This window comes from Eptesicus fuscus, chromosome 6, assembly GCF_027574615.1.
Source record: "Eptesicus fuscus isolate TK198812 chromosome 6, DD_ASM_mEF_20220401, whole genome shotgun sequence".
NCBI lineage: Eukaryota > Metazoa > Chordata > Mammalia > Chiroptera > Vespertilionidae > Eptesicus > Eptesicus fuscus.
The window spans coordinates 24,498,441-24,524,768 of NC_072478.1; the positions used below are offsets into that span (position 1 = coordinate 24,498,441).

General features: G+C 53.3%; 2 protein-coding genes across 5 annotated transcripts; both read right to left on the bottom strand.

Moving 5' to 3' along the window:
• Positions 1-3,985: 3,985 nt before the first annotated feature.
• On the bottom strand, positions 3,986-14,904 carry PIN1 (peptidylprolyl cis/trans isomerase, NIMA-interacting 1). Of its 2 annotated transcripts, none has more exons than XM_054716877.1 (4): positions 14,819-14,904; positions 12,670-12,882; positions 5,679-5,789; positions 3,986-4,593 (listed from the first exon to the last, which is right to left on the bottom strand). In XM_054716877.1, the coding sequence occupies exons 1-4, from the start codon at positions 14,874-14,876 to the stop codon at positions 4,484-4,486; spliced, it is 492 nt and encodes a 163-aa protein (XP_054572852.1). In that variant the 5' UTR covers positions 14,877-14,904; the 3' UTR covers positions 3,986-4,483. The 2 variants fall into 2 exon arrangements, with proteins under 2 accessions (XP_054572852.1, XP_054572851.1); XM_054716876.1 differs by lacking the exon at positions 14,819-14,904 and adding an exon at positions 14,386-14,556.
• Positions 14,905-22,693: 7,789 nt separating this feature from the next.
• Positions 22,694-24,700, bottom strand: UBL5 (ubiquitin like 5). Of its 3 annotated transcripts, none has more exons than XM_054716878.1 (5): positions 24,472-24,700; positions 24,171-24,227; positions 23,453-23,536; positions 23,288-23,355; positions 22,694-22,858 (listed from the first exon to the last, which is right to left on the bottom strand). In XM_054716878.1, exons 2-5 carry the CDS (start codon positions 24,224-24,226, stop codon positions 22,815-22,817), a joined length of 252 nt encoding a protein of 83 aa, XP_054572853.1. In that variant the 5' UTR covers position 24,227; positions 24,472-24,700; the 3' UTR covers positions 22,694-22,814. The 3 variants fall into 3 exon arrangements, with proteins under 3 accessions (XP_054572853.1, XP_054572854.1, XP_008156302.1); XM_054716879.1 differs by having other exon boundaries at positions 23,288-23,340; positions 24,472-24,695; XM_008158080.3 differs by having other exon boundaries at positions 23,288-23,325; positions 24,472-24,674.
• Between the last annotated feature and the right edge of the window lie 1,628 nt (positions 24,701-26,328).

Below are 26,328 nucleotides of genomic sequence, written 5' to 3' on the forward strand. Positions count from 1 at the left end.
CATTTGATGCGTTGGTTGTTCTGTGTCCAGAAGGGGCAGAGGAGGCAGTGGTGCAGGGTGAATCTGAGCCTGGAGACCCATCCCCGCTGGACCCCATCCCGTGCAGCAAGTTTTGTGAGCCATGGCAGGGAAGCCCATCCTGGCGGAGGGGGGGGGGGGGGGGGGGGGGCGGCCAAGCCCTTTGGGGAAATAGGCAAGTTGTTTCAATGGAAAACGATTTGTTTGAAAGCAATTTGATCCAAACACCTGAGAATTCTGTCGCAGCAATGAAAACTGGTCTCAAATGAATATTCTCCATCATTTTCTCACTCATTGATCAGTCTGGTGCATTGCTGAGCCCTCTGGCAACTTTTTAAATGGGGTTTTAACAATTTGGCCGCTTCTAGAATTTGGGTATGAGTGGGTAGGACACAGAAGTTTTCATTTTTCTCCTCTCTTTGCTTTGTAATTTCAAAATATTTTGTATGAGAGGCACCGGTCCTGAGTTAACTACCAACCAAAGGCCAGGCACAGCCTGAAGGTGCACTGGTGCCTTCAGGTGAACACACGCACACCTGGACCCCATTCACCTGGAAGGGGCTTGGGCCGGCGTGGGCCTGACATCGAGGACCCAACGTGGAGACGGCAACTCCTGGAGGCGAAGGACAGGAAGAGCTGGGAAGTACCCGAGACAGGAAGGGGTGTGAGAGGGAGTCAGGCAGACATGGGGGCGGCTGTGGGGCCACAGAAGGGAAGAGCAGATGAAGGCTTTATTTTTGCCAGGTCCCCGGTGGCCTGGATGAGACAGCAAGGGGCGTGGGAGAGTGACCTCTGGGGCCGGTGGCCGGGAACAAAGGTCGTACTGTCCACCACATATGGTCCCCACTGAATCCTGAGCAGAAACTGTGCAAAGAACCCTACTGGCCCAGACCCCACCCCCACCCCCACCTCCACCCCGCTGAGGCCAGAGGCTGTGAAGCCTGCTCCTCTGGGTGGAAACCCCCGTTCCCGCAGCTCCTCAGCTCTAATTAATGGCCTCCTTGATTAAATCATCTCGGTTCCACGCTGGCATCTCCGGGAACTCGGGACACCGGGGCCATATTGTGAAGGAAACCAATGAATAATAAATGTGACTGCCTAATGCATTCATTTAAAACCAATTTTTAAAGAAATGTTCAAGAGGAGCAATTAATTTCCATTTAAATTAACAAGTTTGACAGGAAAAGAATCGATCCCTGGATAGACATGTTGAAAGGCACTTTGCTCTGTACCTGCTTAGAAGACAGGCCCCGGGCTGGGGCACTCAGAACATCCGCCCGCCACCCTCTGACTGTATTTATTTGGAGGCAAATCTCCAAGGTGAGCAGGGCGTGGGGTGGGGAGATAGGGCATTGTTCTCCTAGCGAATTTTCCCAAAGTAAGGTGAGGGACTGGGACTGCTGAGTTCAACAATCTTTGTCCAAAATATACACAGACTTGGAGACTCACATGAGAAAAGGGGTAGGTGGGTGTGTGTCTGTCCCATCTGCATGCCAGTCCTCAAATGGATGCCACAGGCACCTGGCATCATCCCCCCCATCTCCCCCTCTCTCACATACAGGCAGGCCCAGCACTCCTTATATTGGATATACTTACATGGATATACAGTTGACCCTTCAACAACACGGGTTTGAACTGTGCAGGTCCACTTACATGCAAGTCCCCCCGCCCCCGCCCCCAATACAGCAAATGTATTTTCTCTTCCTTAGGATTTTTTTTTTCAAACTTTAAGAGAAAGTTTATTTAGAAAGTTACAGAGGTAGTAGAGGTGAGCCTGCTGGGTTGCGTAGGCTCAGGAGCAAGCAAGTTTCAGAAGCAAAAGGGCCCTTGGAGCTTAGGAGAGAAGGGCAAAGGTCATGTGCCTAGGGGAAGAGGGAGAAGGACAAGTCGGGGTGTGCTCTGAGAGGGAGAGCACAGATTTCCTTTTCTCCAGCTTACTGCAAGACTACAGTATATACTGTTTATATCATCCATAAGGCTTCCAGTTAACAGTAGGCTATTAGTAGTTAAGTTTTGGGGGACTTTTGACTGCACGAGGGTCAGTGCCCCTAACAGCCTTGTTGTTCCAGGGTCAACAGTATATCCAACAAAGGGCAGGCAGGAATAATTCACCCACACCCTCCCCAGGCCAGCATCATCTGTCATCTGTTTGGCCACCCTCTCTGCTAACTCTGACCTCCCCTCATGGATGTGCACCTGGCTCCATTGGAAAGCACAGTTGCAGTACCAGCGTTTCCCTGAGTTGAGGGGACACGGACTGGCCCCGCCCTGTGGCCACAGAAACCTGGGCTGGTGCACAGTGTGGAGGAGTGAGCACCAGTCCCTGGGACGAAGTTCAGCGGGGAGGGAAGGCTACACGGTTGTCACCGTCCTGAAGGCAGGGATTTCTGACCTCGCTTCTGGGCAGGAGGGGGTGGGGGATGTGGAGCAGGTAAGGAAAGCCACAGCCACTGAGCCATGAATCAGCCTGACTCCGAGTGGGCTCTGGGGACCTGTTTATCTAAGAGTGACGTTCTTTTGTGTTTGGGTTTTGGCTGCTGCACAGCTAGACAAAGGAAGGGGAGGGGGCCCACAGAGGCAGGGGTCACACCCAGACTGGGAAGGTGGGGAGATGGGAAGGGGGTTACTCCCAGGGTCGCACTGGAGACATACCTAGAGACAACTAGGGATACACGGCCACATGCACGCGTGAGAGACATGGCAGCCCGGCGTGACAGGGAGCGCCACAAAGACCAGGACAGGAAACACACCCCCCTCCCTGGCAGCATCTTAGCCACCTGGGAGCCCAGGGACACCTCCTCTGGGCCTTTGGTGTTGAAAGTGCCCGTTCTCCAGAGGCCCTTCGCTTTAAAGCAGAACTCCGACACCCTCCTGCCCCACAAGCACTCACTTCTGATCCTTCCCAGGGGCACCACTGGGCCAGGAGGGGTGTGATCGCTCCCCTGACCCCACAGAACTGTTGACACAAACAGTGGGGTTGCTTGCTGCCTGCCTTGTGGCCCCCAAAGGCGATGGAAGATTCTGCCAGGAGGTGCAGCCAACTAGCCGAGTCTCCCCAGCCCACTAGAGCTGAAATTCATTACACCTTCCTAATGACAAATGCTCCAGCAGGCGGCAGGCGGAGAGCAATTGCTCCAGAAACCTGCCAGATTGGATCTGCCCAGGTGACTGAGACACAGCCCTGGGTTCGTGCCTCCCTTGGGGTCAAGCCAGTCAAAGCTCTATTTTGCTCAGCTTCCCAACCCCTGGCAGTCTGCTATCCCCGATGCAGGCTAGTCCCCATTAAGGGGGGCAGCGGAGTGGGCATAACCACCTAACAGGCCCGTAACTCCCAGAATGAACTCTGAGTCCCCAGCCCAGGCCCTGGCACAGGGGCAGCTGTGAGGGATGAAGAGCAGGTAGGCCACACCCACAGCCCCCACCCTAAGGGGGAGAGCCCACCACCTCCCCCATCAGCCAGAGATCCCCTCTGATCTGACAGCCCGCCACCCCCTGCCCCACGTTCCAGCAGAAGGCCTCCCCAGCATCTGCAGAGGCGGCAGGACCCAGGCACAACCTGCCAGGGAAGCATCAGGGTGCGGGGCATCCTTCACTCTCCCCGGGGTGGCCTGTGGGTGGGGGTGTGTGTGTGTGCCGGGAGCACCCAGGGCAGAGGCTTAAATCTGGCTCTCCCAGGATCCCCTGCAGGTCTCCAGCTCCATCTGCCCTGCTGAGTCCAGGGCCGTGGGGTCCAGGCAGGGTCCTTGCATTCTGGAACACCCAGGTCTGAGGACCGCTGGCGCTGACCGTGCCCCGCTTCCCTGGAGCCTGGATGCTGGGATGCACTCTGGCTGTCCTCAGGCCCAGAATGTGGAGGCTTCTCGGGGAGGAAACGCAGGCTGGACACTCGGGGTGGCGGGAGAGGCCTGCTCCCCCGACAGTGCGCCCTCCCCTCAGCGGGAGGAAATGAGACACAGGACAGCGGAGCAGTGGTTCCAGGTTTAATGGAGGGTGCGAGGGTGCTGCACTGCTGCTCAGAGGGCCCCACGGCAGCAGCAGCCTGCGCCCCACACAGAGCATCTGCTTTTTGCAATTTAATAGAGGAACATGGCATAACCAGAAACAACGTAAGGCCCGCCTACCCCATCCTGGACACGGGACCGCTCAGCTGACTAGGCCTTCCCTTTGGGACAGGTCACCCCCAGCCCCTGGGTCTGGGAGCTCTGGGAGCCTCCCCACACCGCTGTCCTTCCGAAGTCAATTCCAAAAGAGGGGGAACCTGGCGGGGACAGCCCCAACCTGGGTCCCACAGGGAGCCCCTATGGTGCAGAGCCCCTCTCCTAGCCATTTGGGAACAATAAATACTGCGTGACACCAGCAGGGAGAGGCGCCCATGCTCGGCTGGCAGCAGTAAGCAGGGCCTCCAGGCCCAGCCACCCTGCCTGCCCCGCCCCACCCCAAGGCCAGGCCTGGGCCACCTGCCCCCTCACTCCGTGCGCAGGATGATGTGGATGCCGGAATCCGTGAACACGGGCCCGCTCATCTCCCCCGTCCGAAGCGCAAAGGAGGCATCTTCAAATGGCTTTTGCATCTGACCTGGGGAAACGTAAGGGATGAAGTGTGGGGGTCAAGATGTGGCAGAAGCTCGGACCAGGCAGGACGGCCAGATGGGGCTCCCGCCTGTGCCCGGTCTCCCACTCATCTGTCACTTGGTTTATGGCCCTGTCACAGTGCTGAGCAGCCCGGCTGGAGGCGGCAGGGCCATTAAAGCGGCCCCAGGAAGCCTGAGGACAGCATGAGGGATGTCAGGCAGAGCTGCTGTTGCTGCTGCGTGCTTAGAGATGCACTTTAGTGATGAATGTTTCCCTAGACCCAGCTCCCAGCCCCTGCCACATCATCTGTCCTGTCTGCCCCGTCTGCCTCCCGGGGTGGGCGGCAGCTCCTTGTTGGTTACCCCACACCCCTCGCCACATCCTGGGCATCTTGGGGATGGAGGGAAAGGAGGACAAAGAAGAGGAGGTGGTCAGCTGGTCCCCTCTGCTCCTCCCTTCCCACTGCCCCAACCAGACAGTCCTAAACTCAGAGCTGCTGATCCAACCCATCCTCCCCTCACCCCTATTTCCCCACCAGTAAGGGAGGGGCAGAGGTTATGGGAGACTACCCTGGGGCTCTCAGGGGCCCTGCCTTATACCTCCAACTGGAGGAGAGGCAAAATGCAGCTTGGGGGCCTGCGATGGGGAAAAATGTGCAAAGAAACACAGACTGACTCCCCATCCCAGGAGAGAATGACTCGGGAGAAGGCTCTGCAGTCATCCCTGCCCTCTACCAGCAAGGCAGCCTCTGAAGCCTGAGGAAGGGACTGTGCTGCCACCTGGTGGACCCTGAAGGCCTGTGCCGCAGGGGCCATCCCAACCATCCTCCACAGCAGGTGGGGGAGCGGCCCGCAGTGTAGGCCTGCGAAATCATTTGGTCTGGCCCTGCCCAGGCATTAGGGGGGAGTTAATTAAATGTCTGAGCAAACATTAGCAGGCTAATTTTTAAGTTGATAATTTTGTATGGCCCGTGAATGATGTCATAAATACCCAAATGGCCCTTGGCAGAAAAAAGGTTCCCCACCCCTGCTCCACAGGCTGGTGGGCCAGAGGGTCCCCAGGGCTTGGTGGTGCCCATTATTTGCGTACCTCTGCTGAAGGCACCCAGGTCTCCCCTGGCCTTGGCCGAGCTGCAGTCACTGTACTGTGAAGCCAGAGATTCAAAGTCTTCCTCTCCGGACTTGATCTTCTGGATGTAGCCTGTGGACACACGACATGAGGCACACAGGAGACCATGTCAGGGGCGGGACAGGCAGAGAGCTAGATGAACGGTGGCGCGTCACTCAGAACGAAGCTGTGCTACCTTCGCTCTACTGCATACGCGCACACGTGCACGCACATGTGAATACTCACCACCCCCACAGGCTAACACACCGCCACAAATGCCTTCTCCCTGCACACGCCTGGAGGCACAGGAGTCCATGAAGTGGTGCCTTCCACACGCATGTGCACTGTGACCCTGCAGTAACCTCAACAGCCATGCTGGTCTCACAACCCATCCTAAACTCCTGCTGCCTTTATCACTCTCCCCCAATCCACACAAATGTAACAAGGATTCAGCAACCCAGGTATGTGCCCTTGACCGAGAATCGAACCCTTGACCCTTCAGTGCGTGGGCCGATGCTCTAACCACTGGCCAGGCAAAAAGTCAAGCTTTTAACCACCCCCTGCCCCACAGTTCACAGCACCCAAATCGTCCTCTGAGCAGCCAACTCTCTCGGACTCCTGTATGACCTCAAGGTCACGGTCACCCATCTGCCAGGGACCCATTAGAATGGCATGCCCATGACAGTATGCTTATCACCTGTCTCACTGTACATCACAGCAGCAACCAGTGTCCTGGTGTCTGATCTGCTTGATGCTCCCATGACCATCCCCATCACCCTGCCTTCCCCATGTCCCTGTCACTCTTGTCTCGTTCTCACCATCCCTTTGCCTCTGAGTCTGAATTGTTAGTCATTTGCCAGCAGACCACAGTGACATGCGACACAGTGCCGGACACGGAGTGAGAACTTGAGAAATGTCACTTGCTATCACCATTCTCCCTTCCATATGGGCTACACATCCCTGATGAGGCTGTCTCTGCTTCTCCCTGACCTGCCCATTCCTGTCTTCCTCGCTGGCACACCTCAGTCTGGTCTGGTGTGTTGCTTGCTCGGGCAGACTCACCGATGCGACAGAAGCCCCACTCGCTTGCCTGCACGATGTGGTGGCTTTTGACCACAATGCCCTGGTGTGGTTGGAACACCTCCCTGGGGCTGCTAGGTGGTGCCTCTGTGCCAGATGAATCCACAGGTGATTCTGACCTGCACCAGATGTCATTAGGATACCCCCCTCCTCCTCTCCCTGGACTTCCAGGTATCTCCTTGCCCTCACCCTCGCAGCACCAAGGTTCCTCCTCTTCTCTTCTGTCTGGACCTCAATTTGCCAGCCCGGGAATCCTGAGCACACAGCGCACCACCCCCTTCATGTGTACCTGCCTGCCTTAAAGAGGCACTCTGTCCGCACATGCCCAGCACCTGCAGAGGCAGGCCGAGACCTGAGCCCACTCCAAGCACGGCCTGGCCGCATCCTCCAGCAGCTGGGCCATGGGCATAATTGCAGGGACCCTCAAGACCAGATGGCCTGGCCAAGAAGCACACGGTGTGTGTGTGTGTGAGCAGGCGCTGCCAGCCTGAAAACCAGATAAAAGTCAAGCTTTCTGTTTTTGATTTTGTTAATCCTAATCCGAGGATATTTTTTCCATTGGTTTTTAGAGAGAGTGGGAGGGAGGGGGGAGAGAGGTAAACATGGATGTGAGAGACACACATCGATTAGTTGCCTCCTGCACGCACCCCAAATGGGTAGGGGATCTTGAACCTGCAACCCTGGTACGTGCCCTTGACTGGGAATCGAACCCTCGACCCTTCAGTGCATGGGCCGATGCTATAACACCCTGCCCCATAGTTCAAGCACCCAAATCTTCCTCGGAGCAGCCAGCTCTCTCAGAAAACATTCTGCTCAGATGGAGCCTGAAATGATATTTAAAAAAACGCTTCCCTCCTCAGTTCACCTTGTAGAGGCTGACCTTCAGGAGTTTGGTCTTGGCCACAAGCCAAGATGCAAGGGAACCTTCAGACTCCTGTGTCCCCTCAACTCCACTCTTATACCCCACAGGATGTCCCTTCCAGTCCTACCCTGCTTCTCTGCTCCCTCAGCCCCATCCACCCGCCACCCTGATGGTGTCCATAATGCCATCCTTGCTCAGGCATCTCTTCCCACTTGAAGCTGGCCTGCTGTCTTCTGCCCGCAACTCCCCCGCCCCAAGAGCCTTTCCTAAGACCCTGCTCTGTGAGGTGCCCCCCGGGCCCTGCATTTAACACTGTCCTGTGTGTGCGTCTGTGGCCTGCCTTGTACCAGGATGGGGGCTGGGTTAACCTTGCTCACTGCTGTGTCCCCAGCACCTGGCACTATACAGAGCAGATGTTCACTAATGTTGAAGGAATTCATGAATAAATGAGACAGAAACAGGCCACGGGGAAGGAGGGAGAGGGATCCACCACTGGGCTTTGTAGGCAGAAATGCCAGAATCTCATACTTTTTCTGTGAACCTCAGGCCCAAATACTAAAGAGAAGGCAAGACAGAAAGAACGAAGCAGACGCCCTGGCCTTTTCCCGGCAATGCCCGGGCCTCACCTGACTGCGTCAACACCAGTCTCCAAGACAGCGCCCACCAACCCCCCTCCACCGGAGCTCCGGCTGGGACAGAGAGCTAGGCAGACCAGGCAGCCGCACCAGGAGCTCCCAGTCTGGAGCGGGCGCCTTCCACCTGCTTGGGGAGTTCAGGTCCTGAAACAGGATGCGCAACGGAGCAGCCTCTGCCTCTGCAGGCGGATCACAACACAGGCCTGAGGCGGAGGGGGCGGACTTGGACCTCAACTGCTGTGTCCAGATCCCAGCTTTACTGCTCTGACCTCGGTGACCCTGCTGGGTGACTCCCTCTCGGAGCCTTACTTTCCTGACCTGTAAAATGGGCGAATTAGCAGCTCCTACCTTGGAGCAGGGCCTGGCCCAGAGCAAGCCCTTGACAGGTACTAGCTATCGGTCCCCACAATATGGACTGAATTGTGTGCCCCAATTCATGTGCTGAAGCCCTGACCCCGCAATGTGACTGTATTGAGAGATGGGCCTTTACAGAAATAATTACGGTTAAGTGAAGCCAATAACTAGTTCTCATAAGAAGAGACACCAGAGAGTTCCACCTCTCTCTCCACATGGGCACACACCAAGGACAGGCTTTGTGATGACAGCAAATTACCTGAGGAAGTGAACGAGCAAACAGGGTGGTCTCTGACCCTGAAAAGGTTTGGAGACAAACAAGGGAAGAAGCCTGGACAGAAAAAAGGTGACGGGTTTAGTCCTGTCACCCCAGAAGTCCCAAGACCCAGCAGAAAGGGCCCAGAGAGACCAGAGACCCAGCCTGAAGCCAGCAGGCTGGGAGTCACTGACCTAGGGCGGGAAGACCTGAACCACAGCACTAACTGACCCTCGATCCTTGGACAGGGTCATGGAGAAGCCGTCCGCACCTGCTCTCCATCCCTCTGCTTCTCCATGGCCTGGCCTCCGCAGACAAGGACACCAGGATACAGGCAGCCCGTTCTTGATCGCTGATAGCTCCTGGCCACAGCCCAGCAGCTGCAGAGGAGCCGGCTGAGAACAGGGGCATCAGCAGAAAACTCGGAAGCACTGGCTCTCACTGCAGGCAGCCTGTCCCCTTGGGCAACGGGCAGCGCTGGCTCTAAATGGGTACTGATGAGACTCCAGACCCAGCTGCCAGCTACAAAGTGTGCTGCCCAAACCCTCATCTCCTGATCACCTGGAACAAGGCCACGACAGGGGAACATTCACTTCCACGGGAGAAAAAGGAGCCCAAACGCCCCAAGCTCGCTGTCATGGCACCAGCCTGCACCTCACTGCTCCCTCCTAACAACCCTGAAGGAGGCCTGCCCCAGCCCCAGCTCAGGTCTCAGGGCACGGAGGCAGAAGAGGAGGAAGATCACTGCCCAAGGTCATCAGAGGGTCTGCCCCTGAGCCCACCAGCTCCTGCACCCCTGCCCAAAGCTCTCTCCATGGGCCCGAGTTCTCTCCATCAGCCTCGGGAAGGCAGCAGGGGCTGCCAGAGAGCAAAGGCCTGGTCTTGACCTTGGCCCCCACCATACACGCCTAAATGACTGAGGTCAAGGCTCTAGCACGTAGACAGTGAGCGCCAGACACTGAGTCCATTGCTCTTCTGAGTACTCCCTGGACCTTCAGGGCCACCTTGTCCCCTTTTTACAGAAAAGGAAACCGAGGCTCTGAAAATGAAGACACTTGCTGAAGGCCAACAGCTGGCACGAGGATCCACCTCTGTGTGACTCCAGGTCGGGCTACATGGTTCCGACTTGACCCCACCCCGCCCATCTAATCCATCACCTATTCCTCTGGATTCTGCCTCCTAAATCTTTCTAGAATATCCTCCACCCCTCCCACCCACCTCCAAGTTCAAGTCACATCATCTGTAGTTACAATTCCTCCCACAGCTTCCACCAGGCCCTCCGCACAGGTGGGCATGCCCTATCCCCTGCTAACCCAGTCTGCATCCACTTAAGGTTAGGCCCCAGGGCCCAGCTGCTTACGGGGAGCACCCTCCCCAAGACCCAAGCCGACTTCAGCACTCTCAGGCCCCACAACAGTGTCAGCCCTACCACACACCTGCCCCATCCTAGTGATGGGGGAAGCATCCTCACCTGCCACTCCCAGGCAGTCCTCACAGCCGAGCCCAAGCCCCCTCCCAGCTGCCTTCCCAACGTCTCTTCCTCAGGCCCCTCAGATTTAGTGAGTCCCTCCTCAGACTGCATCTCCCTCCAAGTCCTCTCTACCAGTGGTGGCACCTCTTGTCACTCAATCACCAATGCCTGTTACGTCTTTCTCTCTCCTGTGGTCCAGAAGCCCTGGAACAGGGACCACTTGAGCTGGGAGGACCCAAGATTTCATCTTAAGACTGTCTCTGGGCTTTTTCCACTCGCTTCCTCCCTTTCCCCTGAGGTAGCCAGGTCTCCCCCCGTGCCCTCCCCTCTCTTCCCCATCACTCATAGTTGGTCCCAGCCAACCTGGCCTCTGGACCTTCTGGCTTCCCTGGCCGTTCACCTCCAGCCACACAATTCTGGAAGCACACCGCTGCAGGCCCCTCTCCAGGTCACATCTGGCCATGTTTCCTGCAATGACCAGGAAAGACCCCAGTTCTCTGCCTTACTCTGGGCCCTCCTCAACCTGGCCAGGACCTGCCCTTGAAGGATGCAGTCCCTCTTCAGTCCCCTGCACAGCCTTCCAGAGTTCCGTTCACAGCCTAGCGCCAGGCCTTTATTTCTGTCATTTCCTCGGCCAGGAATCCTCTGCTTCCTACTGCTCCACGAAACAATGCTGAGGGCTCACATGGGCCAGGCTGTGTGCTGGGTAGTGGGGAAACGGGGGACAGAGCAGATCCAGTCCCTGCCCTCGGGAAGCTCAGGAGGTGAGTTTTTTAATCTGCCTCAGATTCTGTGCAAGAACTGAGATACTGAGATCCTCCCTATGATGTTATGAGGCATGAGGCTAACAGGTGCCATTTGTCATGCCAGACACCATATGGGGGAGGGGGTATGCATGTGTGTAAGTAATATCTTACCGGCCAAGGACGGGACCAAGTGATATGACAGTTAAGCACAGCCAATACTGACTGGCTGTGTACTCGTTGCCAGGCCTGTGCTAATAACAACAACATAATCACCGCGAGTAATTATAGAACGTTAACTAAGTGCCAGGTGCCGTTATTCGTGCTTTACTGTATTAGGTCAGAGTCCTCACAACTGCCCTGTGAGGTGGGTCCTATTATAAATACTAATTTTACAGGTAAGAAATTAAGGCTCAGAGATGTTAGGCAACTTGCTCAAGGTCACACAGCCAGGACCTGACAGAGTCCAATGGGAACTCAGGCTGTCTGGGCATGGATGAGGGAGCAGTTATGTGGGGTAGGAGCAGCCAGGAAGAGGTCTGGGGTCTCTGGTGGGAGTGGCTGAGTGGCTGATGAAATCACAGGTGAGATCCAGACTAGCACTGTCCAACAAGAACTTCTCCTGAGGATGAAGATGTTTACATCTGCATGTACAAGACGGCAGCCCTAGCCACACGTTACTGCTGAACACTCGAAGTGTGGCCAGCATGACTAAAGAACCAATTTTTAACATTACTTCATGTAAGCGGACATCGCCGCATGTAGGTAGCGGCAGCTATACTGGACAGCTCTAGGTCAGGGTTCTGCCAACAATGACCCGCAGGCTTGCTACTTTTATAAACAGAGTTTGATTGGCATGTAGCCACGCCCATTTGTTTACATTTTGTCTAACGCAATCATTTTACAAAGCAGAGCTTACAGACACTGTTTGGCCTGTAAAACCTAAAATATTTACCATCTGGCCTTTTAAGAAAAAGTTTGCCAACCACTGTTCCAGACTCGGAGAAAACAGAAGAGAGCCAAGACAGCCTCCTCTCTCCGGCAGAATGAACTTACCAACTGCTGGCCAGTTCTGTACTGCTACCTTCCCGACCTCCCTCCCTGCCTCCGGACCCACTCCTGCATGCACTGCAGAACCCTGCTTGCTGACAGCTTCATCAATCACTCCCACTGACGGAGGGCACACTGCGCGCCGTGCACTGTCTCATCTCACTGAATTTTCACAACGACCCTCAGAGGCAGGTGTGTGACGATGCCCATTTTATAGAGGTGGAAACTGAGTCTCAGGGAGGTGACGTGGGCCCCTAAGGTCATAGAGCTTACAGGGATCTGCTAGCCCCAACGCTGGGTCTTCCCGCTCCTACAGACGGAAAGAGAAAGGAGAGGTGGCCATGTGGGAAAGGCTCACGTCACGTGCAGGCACTTTTGTGTCAGCCAATGCCACACCTCACAGCCGAGCAAGCTGGGGTAGAGGGTCTGGTGTGATTTCTACGAGACTTGCTCTGGTCTGGCCCCCTCAGGGAGAGGTCCCCGCCCCCTCCTCCCCCAGATCCTGTCTCCAGTTCTGCTCACTGTTGATCAGCTCCAGGGCCTCCTCCTTGGTCCGGGTTATCTTCTCTTGCCTCCAAGATGAAGGCCGCCGTGACTGGCTGTGCTTGACCAGCAGGTGTGAGCAGCGCACCCTGGTAGGTTCCCCCTGTCCATTTTTGCCACTGCCACTGCTGTTGCCACTTGGCCGCTCCCACTGGCTGGCGTTGGTGATGTGATTGAAGTAGTACACCCGGCCTGGAGGGAGAGGAGGTGGATATTCAGCTGGGCCCGCTCATAGGACACCACCCTGAGGCCAGAATCAGGGACTGGCCTAAGAGATGCCATGATTCAGCAAATTCACTGTGCGTCCACCGCATGCCACAGGCCCTTAGGGAGCTAACGTTCTAGGTGGGGACGGATCGCCACCAGGCAAGCAAATAAGACACGGTAACTTAGTCACTGATAACTCTGAATGAGCCAGGGTGACAGCAGAGAAGCCAGCCCCACCCCAGAGGTGGACCAGGGTCGGGGAGATGAAGTGGTTCCAAACATGCACTCGGCAGTCAGACCACTTATTCCAACCTGGTCCTGCCTCTCACTCACCGTAGGACCTACCTTCCCAGGCCTCGGTTTTCTCACCTGTAACATGGAGATGACAACAGTACCTGCCTGGTGGGCTGTGGTAAGGACTGAAGGAGTTCACATCTGTCAGGTGCTTAGGATGGCTTCTGGCACACCTTTAAGAGTGTGACAGCTATTACTATCTCCATTTTATAGGTGACAAAACTAGGTAATGTCTCCCGAGTGTTTACTGTGCTCCAGGCTCACTATGGAGGGAGGCAGGACCCGTACCCAGGTGTGTCAGACACCAAAGCTCTGCTCTTTCCCCTGCAGCGTACTGTGCTACACAACAAGGGGCCAGATGTTACTCAGCGACTGAGGAGCATGGAGTGAACACGGCACACAAGAAACTTGAAATGGGAGGGGCCCAGTAAAAAAGGGGTGTCATTCCACGGGCCCAGAGTTTGCCTGGGTTACATGGGGGACTTGTGCCCGGCACTGCGAAGGGCTGGATGTCACCCTAAGGACTGTCAGGGCCAAGCCAAGCAGAAATGGCAGAACTGGGGGGCCAGAGTTGAGCAGAGCATCAGGTTTATGGCACAGGTCACAGCCACAGGCCAGGCTGGAGCAAGGGGAGTGAGAGCTGAGCCACGGAAGGTCTATAAAACCTTGGTAATGGACTCTATCTCCTTGAAAAGTGGCGGTGAAGTGAGAGATGAGGCCATCAAACTTCATGGGGTTAATGTGGATAGTCCATGACGAGGCATGCAAAGTGCTCATCAGAGTTATTACTGCGACGATGACTACTATGGACGATGAAGGGGTGGAACAAGATGCAGGGCCTGCTGCTATGCAGTTTGCAGTGACAAGGGCATGGGGCTCTGGAGTCAAAACGACTGGGTTCTAACCCAGCCCTCAGCCCCTGCCCCCAGAAATGAATGACTTTGGGCAAATGCCTTCATTTTTCTGGCCTCAGTTTCTTCACCTGCAAAATGGGGGTAATGACTGCCGGCTACCCAGCGTTGTGGCCATTCAGAGAAGACACTTAAAACGCTTGGCACAATGCCTGCAGCTGATGCAAGTACCCTGTTGTTGACATTATTACTATGGATAAGCCTTACATCGGACCCAAGAACAGGGGCTCAGCATTAGGTGTGGGTGGCAGGAGTGGGTTGTGCATCAGAGGCCGGGGCATACCCTGGGGCCACACCATAAGCAGCATGGACTTCGGGTGTTCTCCCCCAGAGATGGACCCCCAGGACCAGCGGGGTGCAGAGACGTTCCCCGGCGAGGTCAGGTGCATTAGGCCGAAAGGTGTCGGCCCGGTCCGCGGGGCCAGGGCCATCGCCTGGAGGAATACCGTGGGATCACCAGCCCCTCCCTGCCCCCACCCCCACCCCACCCCCGCCGCAACGCGCTGGGCCTCCCCGGCCCCGGCCCAGCCGGTTTTCTCCGGCTTCCCGGCTCCAGAGGCTCGGAGCCTCCACAGGGCGGGCCGGGGCCGTTACCCGGGATGATGCGGAGCCAAGACCCCACGGGAATAGGGCGGCGGCGCCGCGCCCGAGGGCGAGCTCGAGCCTTGCTCCCGCAGACCCGCGCGGCCCCGCCCCAGCCCGGACCCCCGTGGCACCTGAGCTGCGGCTCATGCGCTTCTCCCAGCCGAGGGGCAGCTTCTCCTCGTCCGCCATCTTCCCTCCTGCGGCAGCGCCTGCTCCGCCCCCGCCGCCCCGCCTCCGCCGCCCGCACCCGCCCAGCGCTGCCGCCTATTGGCGGGGCGCGCCTTGCACCGGGCCTGGCGACGACTCCCATTGGGCATCTTAGCTGGCTTTCTATTGGGCAAAAGCGGAAGCGGGCGTGTCCACCCCACCTTTTTTTACCTGGGCCCCGCCTCCTTGCTCTCCTCGGGCCTCTAAGTGGTGAGGAAGGGATACACTCCCGCCTTCTCAACTCCCTTTTGCACGCTTCAAAGAAGCCCCCATCCCTCCGGTGCGTCCTTGGCCTCAGAGCCTATCTGATTGGCTACTGCAGCCGCAATTCCCGTCTTCCTGAGCCGCTTCCGGAGGGCCGCAGCCCCCCTGACGGAAGTGTCTAGCTAGTGCGGAGGTAAGGGCAGCCGACCAGATGCTTGGGAGATGCGGTGCTGTCTTTACTGTTGCCATAGCAACGCAGTTGCCTTGGTGATAAGCATCTAATAACCCGAAGCCTAAATCTGGCTTCTCCATCCTCCCTCTTTCCTTCAGATGTTCAAGACTAACCCTTATTTTATTTTCTGTGCAAAGCTAACCCTTTGCCTGTGCCACTGACCCAAACACCTTCGCTTATTCCCTCTCAAGCTGGCTCTTGCCTCCATCCTGATGACTGGTGGGTGTTGGCATTGCCACTCACATGGGGACATAGAAGGAAGCGAGGGTTGGAGGATGATGAGTTCAATCTGAGTTCATTTAAAATGGAGTCTGCGGTGTCCATGGGACACTGAGGAAGTGGTTGGGGACCCAAGGCTGGAGGTAAATATGGAAGTAAGAGAGACTAACAGGAGAGTTCAATTACAGTTCATCTACAGAATGGGCCCTCATGTGATCACTAAAAAGAATAAGGCACAGTGAAAAAGAGGGAAACATGTTCACACGAAAGTAGAGACAGGATTCGCTAGAAGGTTAAGAGCACTTAAGAGCCAGATTGCTTGAGTTCAAAGCCTGGCTCTACCATTTGCTGTGACCTTGAACAAATTACTTACTTAACCTCTGCATTTCAGCTTTCCCACCTGAAAAATGAGGGTAAGAAATAAAATATATTTCATGCATATCTTTGATGTAAAGTGTAAATGAGTTAATTTATGTAAAGCATTCAAAACAGTGCCTGGCCCATACATAGCAGGGATGTATTTTCTGGGTGGAAAAAAGCAAATCATAGTACAGCATAGCAATTATAGTATGTAGAAAGGCATAAGAAAATGAAAAAATAAAATTACTTAATGACATCATCTATGGAAATATATCAAAGCATTAAGAGTATAAAAAAGCAAGCTAATGAACAGTACCAGTATTAGAATATGTATAATTAATGCTGTAAAAACTATAGATTTATATCACAGAAATTTTCTGGATTCAATCAAATATGTTATAAACACCACTGGTGATACAGATGAAGAAATGAACAACTTAAATTATGCCATTTTGATTTTTTTATGAGCATGTATTAGTATAATAATCTTTTAAAAATATATAATTTTCGAGTTAGGGCAGAGTTACAAAAGTAGTATAAGTGTTTTAGTATAGAAGATAGAATTTCATATACTCTTCACCCAGTCTTCCCTTGTATTAGCAGATGCTAATAACAGAACAGAGGTTCTTCACCAGAGGTGATTTTGTTCCCCAAAGGACATTTGACAATGTCTTAAGACGTTTTTGGTTGTCACAAATGGGTGGGGTCGGGGGGCATTGTTACTAGCATTTAGTGGGCAGAAGCCAAAGGTTCTGCTAAATATCCTACAATGCACAGCCCCCACAACAAAGAATTATCCAGCCCCAAATGCCACCAGTGCCAAAGCTGAGAAACTCTGCCATAGAGTAATTATCAAAATTAAGAAATCAACATGGGGGGTGGCAGCAGTGTGGAAGGGGTTAATGGGGGAATAAAAAGGGCATCTGTAATACTTTCAACAATAAAGATACATTACAAAAAAGAAATCAACATTGGCACATTACTCTTTTTTAAAACTTTTTTATTGATTTCAGAGAGGAAGGGAGAGGGAGAGAAAGATAGAAACATCAATGATGAGAGAGAATCATTGATCGGCTGATCCCTGCACACCCCACCCTGGGGATCAAGCCTGCAACCCAGGCATGTGCCTTTGACTGGAATGTGGGATCCCCTTTCACGTCCCGAGTGGTTTAGGATTCCGGTTCTGGAGAAGGGCTGCACACAAATGAAAGAGACTAGAAGAAATTTAATTTGGCGATATGAGGGGCCAGGCGGGAGCCCACCTCTAGTGGGAGGACTGCCGCTAGGCTCTGGCCTTGCTATCCTTTTTATTGAGACTATGGGATACACCCATTACCCTTAAGCAGGTTTGGGATACACCCATAGCTCTTAGGCAGGTAATAAGCGGATTATCATATCAGTAAGGATTTACAGGATTACAAGATGGGGAAGTTGCCTCAGTTACCATTGTCTCAATTAGATAGGGAGTGGTTGGCTCTGACCATTCAGAGCTTCAAGGTTGACCAGCCTTTTACATCTTTTCTATTAGTGAGACAATGGTCGGTTTCTGGCACTGGAATCAAACCCAGTACTCTTCAGTCCGCAGGCTGATGCTCTATCCACTGAGCCAAACCAGCTAGGGCAGTACAATACTTTTAGACTAGACTTGAATCCACATCATCACATCTCCTTAGTCTCTTCCAACATGTGACAATTTCTAGGTCTTCCTTGTGTTGCACCATCCTGATACTTTTGAATAGCAGAATGCCCATTCTGATGTTTTATCGTGATGGGGTTTGTTGGGTATTTTCTCATTAGATTGAGGTTATACATTTTTAGGAAGGATACCACAGAGACAATATAACCTCAGTGCATCATACCTGGTATGCAATGTATTCCTGGTTGTATTAAGATATCTATTGTTGCAATGACACTTATCTCACAACTTAGTGGATTAACACTTATTTTCTCACAGCTTCTATGGGTCAGGAATCCAAGCACAGTTTAGCTGGTGTCAGCAGGGGTGGCTGTGTTCTAATTTGAAGGCTTGAGTGGGGCAGGATCTACTTCCAAGCTCTCCCAGGTGGCTGCTGGCAGGATTCAAGTACTAATAGGATGTTTGTCTGAGGACTGCAGTTCTTTGTTGGGGGTCTCTCCATAAGGCAACTCACAACATAGCAGCTGGCTTTCATCAATGAACAAGTGAGCAAGCAAGACAGAAGCCAGTTTCCTTGCAACCTCATCTCAGAAGTGATATCCCACCACTTTTGCCATGCTGTACTTGTTAGAAGGTAGGCCTAGCCTGTACTCAAGAGGAAAGGATTACACAAGGATGTGAATACACAAAGACGAGGGGATCATTAGGGGCCATTTTAGAGGCTGCCTATCACACTTGCAATATTAACTTTGATCACTTGGTTAAGGCAATTTCTGAACTTACTATTGTAATAATACTTTTGAGGGATACTTTGAGACTGTGCCCTTTCAACATGCTTCCATCCTTTTTATTTTGGCCCTTCTTACCTCCTGACACCACTAGATGCTTCATGCCCAGCTTGTATTTTCCCTGCCCTCGCTCTAGAACCAATCACTTCTCCAAGAAGCTCTAGTTCCTTTCATTGGAGAATGTTGTTTAGAAACAAAGATCTGGGTGCTGGACATGCTCATTGCACTAGGGTGTCACTGCTTCTGGTTCCTCTAAGTAGAAAAAGCAAGAAAATATATGTATGCACACATATCTGCATGTCTATCTACATAGTAAATAAAAACCATGTATCCGCCCTAACCAGTGTGGCTCAGTGGATAGAGCGTCGGCCTGCAGACTGAAGGCTCCCGGGTTTGATTCCGGTCAAGGGCATGTACCTTGGTTGCGGGCACATCCCCAGTAGGGGGCATGCAGGAGGCAGCTGATGGATGTTTCTCTCTCATTATCGATGTTTCTAACTCTCTATCCCTCTCCCTTCCTCTCTGTAAAAAATCAATAAAATATATATATTTAAAAAACAAAACAAAAACCATGCATCCACACTGATGCCTCTAACTCTAATCCAGTCCCACAGGTTCATTCCAACAACACCCTTCCACCCTTCCTGTCTCATTTTATTTGTAACTTTAAAACCAACAACATATTTTTATTGATATCAGAGAGGAAGGACGAGGGAGAGATAAAAAACATCAATGATGAGATAGTCATCCATTGGTTGTCTCCTGCATGCCCCACACTGGGGATCTAGTCCGAAACCCAGGCATATCCCCTGACAGGGAATCGAACCATGACCTCCTTGTTCATAGGTCGACACTCAACCACTGAGACACGCTGGCTGGGCTATTTGTAACTTCTTTCTCCAGCAGTGAGAAACCTGGCTCTCATTACCTACAATATATTTACCCATTTGTTCAACTCTGTGTGTAGATGAATATGTACGTATAAAAGTTTCAGAATTTTTAAATCGTATCCCTGTGACGAACATATTTACCAACTAGAGTACAGTGTTTTTCTACACTTCTTTTTGTCTTTAGCCTTCTAGTATCCTGTCATATACTTTCCCCAAACTTAGGTCAGCTGTCTTCCCCACCTTCTTGTGTGTGTGTGTGTGTGTGTGTGTGTGTGTGTGTGTGTTCACCTGGATAGTCAGGGAACCTCACCTATTTTATTAAGTTTTCACTTTTTCAAATTCCAACCACAAGCTGAATACAATTGGAAACCAGTAAGCACTAAGTTTGTTCCAAAGGAGTAGGATTATTCAGATTTACTCCAATAAAGTATCTTTCCTACCTTCTTCAGTGTGGACATGTGATTCATTTGCAATACAAGCAGATTCATTAGATGGCCTGCATTCCATTTCTTCCTACATCGTTTCTGACAAATAGTCCTGCATCCACCACCACAGTTCCATCATCACAAGAATCCCTCCATACTGCCCTTATATGTTAAAAAAAAAAAAAGCCAATAAAAATACAAATGCAAAAGAATGAGACATATAATTTACATGGAAAGATATCAAAAGCATAAAAAACAAACTGATGCACAGTATGTGAATATTATAAAATGTATAATTCTCCCGATTTTATAAAAACCCATAGGTTGTATTTCGGAAAATGTCTGGATTCACTCAAATATGTTAATAACTGCAGTGGTGGGAGGGGGGATGTTAATATGAAACAATTTTGTTGTTGTTGCTCCTCACCTGAGTATATTTTTTTCCATTGATTTTTATAGAGTTGAAGGGAGGGGGAAGAGACAGAGAGAGAAACATCGATGTGGGAGAGAGATATCGACTGGTTGCCTCCCACACTTCCCCTGACAGGGTCAGGGATGGAGTCTACAACAAGGCAGGTGCCCTTGACCAACTCCAACCTGGGGCCCTTTAGTCCTCAAGCCAATGCTCTAACCACTGGGCAACCAGCTAGGGCTGAAACAATGTTTGAAAAAACATTTGGATTTTTTTTTACAAGCAGATATTAGCATAGTTATCTTTTAAAAGTAAGACTGATGTTTATACAAATGCGCTTAAAAAGTTCTGTCCTCAGGAGAGAAAGGGTGAGGAAAAGGGTTTTATTTTTAGCACATATTTTCTATTCTGATTTGAAATAAGGAATCACCTTGTCAAGGCTGTCGTGTAGTTTATTTATTTTGCTTTACTTTAGGTTTTACATTAACTTCTTTTTTTTTTTTTAAATATACTTCATTGATTTTTTACAGAGAGGAAGAGAGAGGGATAGGGAGTTAGAAACATCGATGAGAGAGAAACACCTATCAGCTGCCTCTTGCACACCCCCTACTGGGGATGTGCCCACAACCAAGGTACATGCCCTTGACTGGAATTGAACCTGGGACCTTTCAGTCCGCAGGCCGACGCTCTATCCACTGAGCCAAACCGGTTTTGGCTACATTAACTTCTTTTTATATATTTTAAATTACATTTATTGGGGTGACATCTATCCTATATAATAAAAGTGTAATATGCAAATTGACCACCTGGACGACCATCCGGGACCACGCTATGATACCCACTGGCACCAGGCCAGCCAAGGCGGACGCAATGTGATTGGTCGGGCCCGGCCATCACCCCATGATCGCCCCGAAGAGGGAGGCCCCGGCCACTGACAGGTTGGCTGTGGCCGGTGGGCGGGGCCTCCCTCTGCAAGGGAAGCCTGAGTCCAGGGTGCTGGAGGGAAGCTTGTGCCGTCAGCTGGGGGAAGGAAGAACTACTCTTGCACGAATTTCATGCATCAGGGCTCTAGTTGGCTAATAAAAGGCTGTCCTGTAGTTAAAAAAAAATTTTTTTTTAACAGATAAAAGGGGGATATTGAGCTCTAAGGGTAGGAAGAGCGAGGGTAGTGGGAAACAGGCACGTCTGTCTTAGGGATAGAAGGGAAGCCAAGAGGCAGGTAGAGACCAAAGAGAAACCATTCTCAACAGACTCCAGGCCAGCAGCCTCCCAAGCAGCTGGCAGGTCTATCTCCCCAGAAGCTTGGTGGTGAAGGCCAGGCAGAGGCTGGCAGGAGCTTGGGGGGCGGGGGAGAGCAGTGGGCTGGAGGTGACTGTGTTGAGCTACTGAGGAGGATAGGCTAGGTCAATACAAGAGAGGGGAGAGAGAATAGAGCAAGGTTCTGGGTGCAGCTCTTGCGAAGGCCTCCAGAATATGGCTCTGGGAAAGGACAGGGACAAGGTCGGCCCCAGGATCTGTGGCTAAGGGAACAGAGATGGGGTGTTTGGTGTCCTGTCTACTCACACCTGAGAGAAGACTGGAGACAGCTGGTAACACTACGTAACAGACATCCTGCTGTTCTAACTGCATTATGTAGAGGGCCGCCTGGGAAGACACCTGGGCATTTCTTTTAATTATCGTCAGCTGAACTCAGAGCGTAGACAGAGCCATGCCCTGGGAACATGCTTCCCCAATGAGGCTGGACATGTTAATCAGTTCTGACTTCACAGCAGCCCAGGTGTCGGCGGTGGCGGGACTAGATATGTAAATCTAGGCCTATAAAATAAACTGCGCTGCGTGGGGTCTTCGTCATGCTGCCTCTCCATCAGAGAAAATGGCGGCCCACCCAGCTCCCAGCTTCATGAATCTATTTCTGCGTCTTGTTTTCTTTATTTCTAATATTTCTCAATCCCTGGCTGCCTCCATTTAGAACCGGTTCGTTCATCTCTTTCCGCGTGGGACTCGGAAAAGGGAGATCCCCGCCATGTCTGGCCTCCGCCACATCAGGCCCCCGCACATTATCTCATTGAGATGTGGGTATCATCATGGTACCCCATTTTAGAAGAGGAAACTGAAGATCAAAGGAAGCTGATGACCCCAAATCCCACTACTAATGATCAGTCAAAATTCAGCCTAAGCCACGCTGTTTTGCTCTGTCCACTAGGATTTCGTAAGTGCCAAGAATTGTAGGTGCTTACCCTCATTTTATCTCATCTACACTTTGCAACACGACCATGAACTATCCGTTCCAGTTTGGAAAAGGAAATGAAGGCTTAGGGAGGTCAAGTAACTTGCCCCGGGTCGTTGTTGATAAAAGAGCTGGGATTCCACCCATAGTCTGTCTCAATCCAGAACCTGTATTCCTAAGTACTGTCCCCACCCAGAGGGCCCTGGGTCTCTTAGGGTGACAGTAACCTCAGGATCTCTTCCCTCCAGAAACCCACACAGGCTCCCAGTCTCCTGGCTTGCTCTTCCCTCACTGATCCAGTCAATCTTGAACTCATAATGGGCATCGGGGCACTGAGAGTATAGTGACAACCAGACACCAACCCTCCCTCATCAGACAGGCCTCAGTCAAAGATGACAACAATGAAGCTGTTCTAAGTTTTTATTAACAGGACTTTAAAAACAAGCATCCATTCCAGTGCTGGGGCTGAGAGCAGGAGAAAAGGGGTGTGGGGGGGCGGGGACAGGGCACGAGGAAGGAAATCCGCTTTATTGGTAATACAGCTCCAGGTTCATCCCATCATGGATTTCATCTGAAGTGAAGGTGTTAAGGAATCCTTTAATGTGGATCCGGGCCCCCACCCTTTCACCTCTCACAGCTGGCCCAGGGGGGCCTGCTCGCTCGGCCCAGGGCCAAGGAAACCATTCTGGACTGGGCCATTTTGATTTGGAAAGAATACAAACTGTAACATTTCATGCTCCTTTTGCACCGCAGACATGGCGGAGTCTCACTCCACCCCGACCTCCTTCAAAGTGTCTTCTAAGCCTCGAAATATTTCACCAACCAACCACCCTCCTCCCGCAGCAAAATAACGACATGAGTCCCATTCTCCAAATGCTTACCACGTGCTACATACTTGGTTAAACACCGTATGAGCACAGTCTCTGACAGACCCGGTGTGGAACCAAGAACCAGGACACGGTGTGGAGCCCTTTCCTCAAGAAATCACACAAAAGGATACAGTCGCCCAGAGAAACGTGGTCCTTAAAAATCGTGTACCTGCGGGATAGACACCTTTCAGACAGAAACCTAAGGCGGTCTTCACCCTGGAGGCAAGCAGGCCCCCCACCCGGACCTCCGGCCTGGTCCCCTGGTCCCCGAAGCCCCGCTCTGTCACTGCACTCACCACTTCTTCAACACGATCTTGTTCCAACGGGTCCCCGTTTGGGCTGCGATCAGCTTCTTGAGGTCCCCGATGGTGTCATCGGTGCTGGCGCAGAGGAGTTAAGGGAAACGGTACGGGTGGTGGGAGGACACTGCAGGGCTAACTGCACTTTACAGGCTCCCCACCCGCCCCCCTACAGCACGGACCCAGATGCCTATGCCAGGCCCCCCGCCCCCCTACAGCACGGACCCAGTTGCCTATGCCAGGCCCCCCGCCCCCCTACAGCACCGACCCAGATGCCTATGCCAGGCCCCCCGCCCCCCTACAGCACGGACCCAGATGCCTATGCCAGGCCCCCCGCCCCCCTACAGCACGGACCCAGTTGCCTATGCCAGGCCCCCCGGCCCCCTACAGCACGGACCCAGATGCCTATGCCAGGCCCCCCGCCCCCCTACAGCACCGACCCAGTTGCCTATGCCAGGCCCCCCGCCCCCCTACAGCACGGACCCAGATGCCTATGCCAGGCCCCCCGCCCCCCTACAGCACCGACCCAGTTGCCTATGCCAGGCCCCCCGCCCCCCTACAGCACCGACCCAGTTGCCTATGCCAGGCCCCCCGCCCCCCTACAGCACGGACCCAGATGCCTATGCCAGGCCCCCCGCCCCCCTACAGCACGGACCCAGTTGCCTATGCCAGGCCCCCCGCCCCCCGCCACCGTCCCTCTGCAGTCCGTGGATACTTGCACTTGACGCGGACCTTCTTTCCCAGACGGTCGTTGCAAACAACCTCGATCATCCTGTCCGGAGCCACACAGGGCGGGGGTCAGCACGTTAAGGGTCTCCCGCACCCCAAGACCTCAGGTTGAAACTTGAGCTCTCTTCCCACCTCCTCAGACCCCGAGTCCTCTGGGGCCCCAAGTTCCGTGTCCCGGGACCGCGGAGCCCAGGCCGCCGCGCCTCCCCGCTTCAGGCCCTTGGACCGCCGACGGCCGGATCCCGTCCGCTTTCTCCACCTCGGGACCGCCCCACCCGAGCAGTCACCTGGAATCGCCTGGAACCTGCCGACGCCACAACCTCTTCGCTCGACAGCAAAGCGGGGACTGGAAGTTGCGCTGGGAACCGGAAGCGGAAGTACGCAGCCTAAACCCCGCCCCTTCCTCGGAGCCTGGTAACAGGGCCGGCCCTACAGTGCGGCCCTCAGGCGAGGCTTGGGGCTCTAGACTGGGCGGGGCGATCCTTGCGGTTGGTGCGCGGGCCGAGAGGGGGTCCCGGCCCCGCGGAGGGAGAGTCAGAGGTCAGGGGCCGGGGGTCCCTAGAGGGGCCGGGGTGACATCGGGGAGGGGTAGGTGACCTGCCGCTGCTGAGCCCGACGGAGCCTTTCACTGCAGCTACCGGGAGCGAGTGGAGCCCTGCAGTCATCCCGGGGTGCGGGGAGGGGGTGGGGGACCCTTCCTTCATTCAGGGCTGGGCCTTCCTTCTGGCTATTGCTCTGCCTCCTGGGAAACCTGTGGTGCAGACTATCCTACATAATTAAACCCTAATATGCAATCGGAAGGACCAGTCGCTATGACGCGCACTGACCACCAGGGGGCAGACGCTCAATGCAGGAGCTGCCCCCTGGTGGTCAGTGCGCTCCGACAGGGGGAGCGCTGCTCAGCCAGAGCCAGGCAGGCGGACATCCTCTGAGAGGTCCGGGACTGCAAGGGGGCGCAGGCCCTGCTGAGGCACCCCCCCACCCCCTCCTCTAGTGCATGAATGTCGGGCACCGGGCCTCTACTAGTCAATGAAGGAGGGAACCGCCTGATCCTGGCCTGGGTGCCAGCACTTATTAGAATGGACTTTGCGCGCTAACCGGCAACATCAGCAAAGAAACTGGAAACAGCACATGCAAAACTTTCCAGGCCTTTGTCTTAAAGAAAGGTCGCTCCCACTCTGAGGCGATCTTAAACCTGCGGTGTAGCCCCTGTGCTGCAGGGCTGATGAGACAGGGGTCACCCTCCCTAAATGCTGTGGATGAAAAAAGTAATCTCGCAGGGTGCTCTGATCATAAATTCCAAACTGGGAGGTCAAGGTGGGTAGTCTCGTCCCAGGCATATGCTGTTTTTGTAAAGTTATATTTGCTTTAAGCAAGCCCGGTCCATTGTTTCCGTGCACCTAGATCATCATCTTTGTAATAAGCTTCACCCCCAGCGAGAGAGCACGTGATCTTGTTAACTATCATGTAGTCCAATCCCCGCCTTGCTTTCTCTCATCTGCATGTAGGTTCCCTCCTTGACTTTAAATGCACAAAAGCTGCAAAACTGTTATTCTCCGGAGCATTTCAGATCTTGCCTCCCAGCACAGGTCATCAGTTTGGCTCAGATAAACTCTTATAAAAATTCTCCACAGGTTTGGATGTTTCTTACGTTGACACCACCAGATGGAATCGCTGAGGCTAATTTTCCTTGTTCGATTTTTGGTATTTCCCCCAGGTTATCTACAATGAACATATGTTACTTTTGTAATTGGCTGTGGGGGTGGGGGAGTAAATTGTGTTTTTTTTTAAATTTCTAATTTCTCAATGTGTGATCAAAGATAGCTGCAGCACAGGATCATGATGCTGAGTTATGGGCTGGGGGAGAATGGAAAGGGGAGGAAAAGAAAGCCTGGGATTGCTGGGGGCTGGGCTCCAAGGCGAGTGGTGAGGATCCTGGGGTGCAGGGTGCGGGCTACCAGCGCCAGGTGGACTGATGGGAAGTCCCAGGCCTAGGCTGCCAGGGCTACAGACACTTCTCCGAACCCAGGTGAGGGGGCAGGAGCCTCAGGGGACGGGACCCCACACCTTCGTGACCATCCCCACACTCTGGTAATTATAACTTGGGGCTTCCCATGCAGGGGCTCAGTGACTGCCCATGGAAG

Excerpts from the sequence above, each read along its gene's own strand:
- PIN1 (XM_054716876.1), bottom strand. The coding sequence starts at position 14,533 with ATGGCCCTGGCCCCGCGGACCGGGCCGACACCTTTCGGCCTAATGCAC. Across the intron at positions 12,883-14,385 it reads GCTTATGGTGTGGCCCCAGG|GCCGGGTGTACTACTTCAAT; the intron begins GTATGCCCCGGC and ends CTCTCCCTCCAG. Across the intron at positions 5,790-12,669 it reads GGCCCTGGAGCTGATCAACA|GCTACATCCAGAAGATCAAG; the intron begins GTGAGCAGAACT and ends GTGTGTCCACAG.
- UBL5 (XM_054716878.1), bottom strand. The coding sequence starts at position 24,226 with ATGATCGAGGTTGTTTGCAACGACCGTCTGGGAAAGAAGGTCCGCGTC. Across the intron at positions 23,537-24,170 it reads AAGGTCCGCGTCAAGTGCAA|CACCGATGACACCATCGGGG; the intron begins GTATCCACGGAC and ends CCTCTGCGCCAG. Across the intron at positions 23,356-23,452 it reads AAGATCGTGTTGAAGAAGTG|GTTTCTGTCTGAAAGGTGTC; the intron begins GTGAGTGCAGTG and ends AGACCGCCTTAG.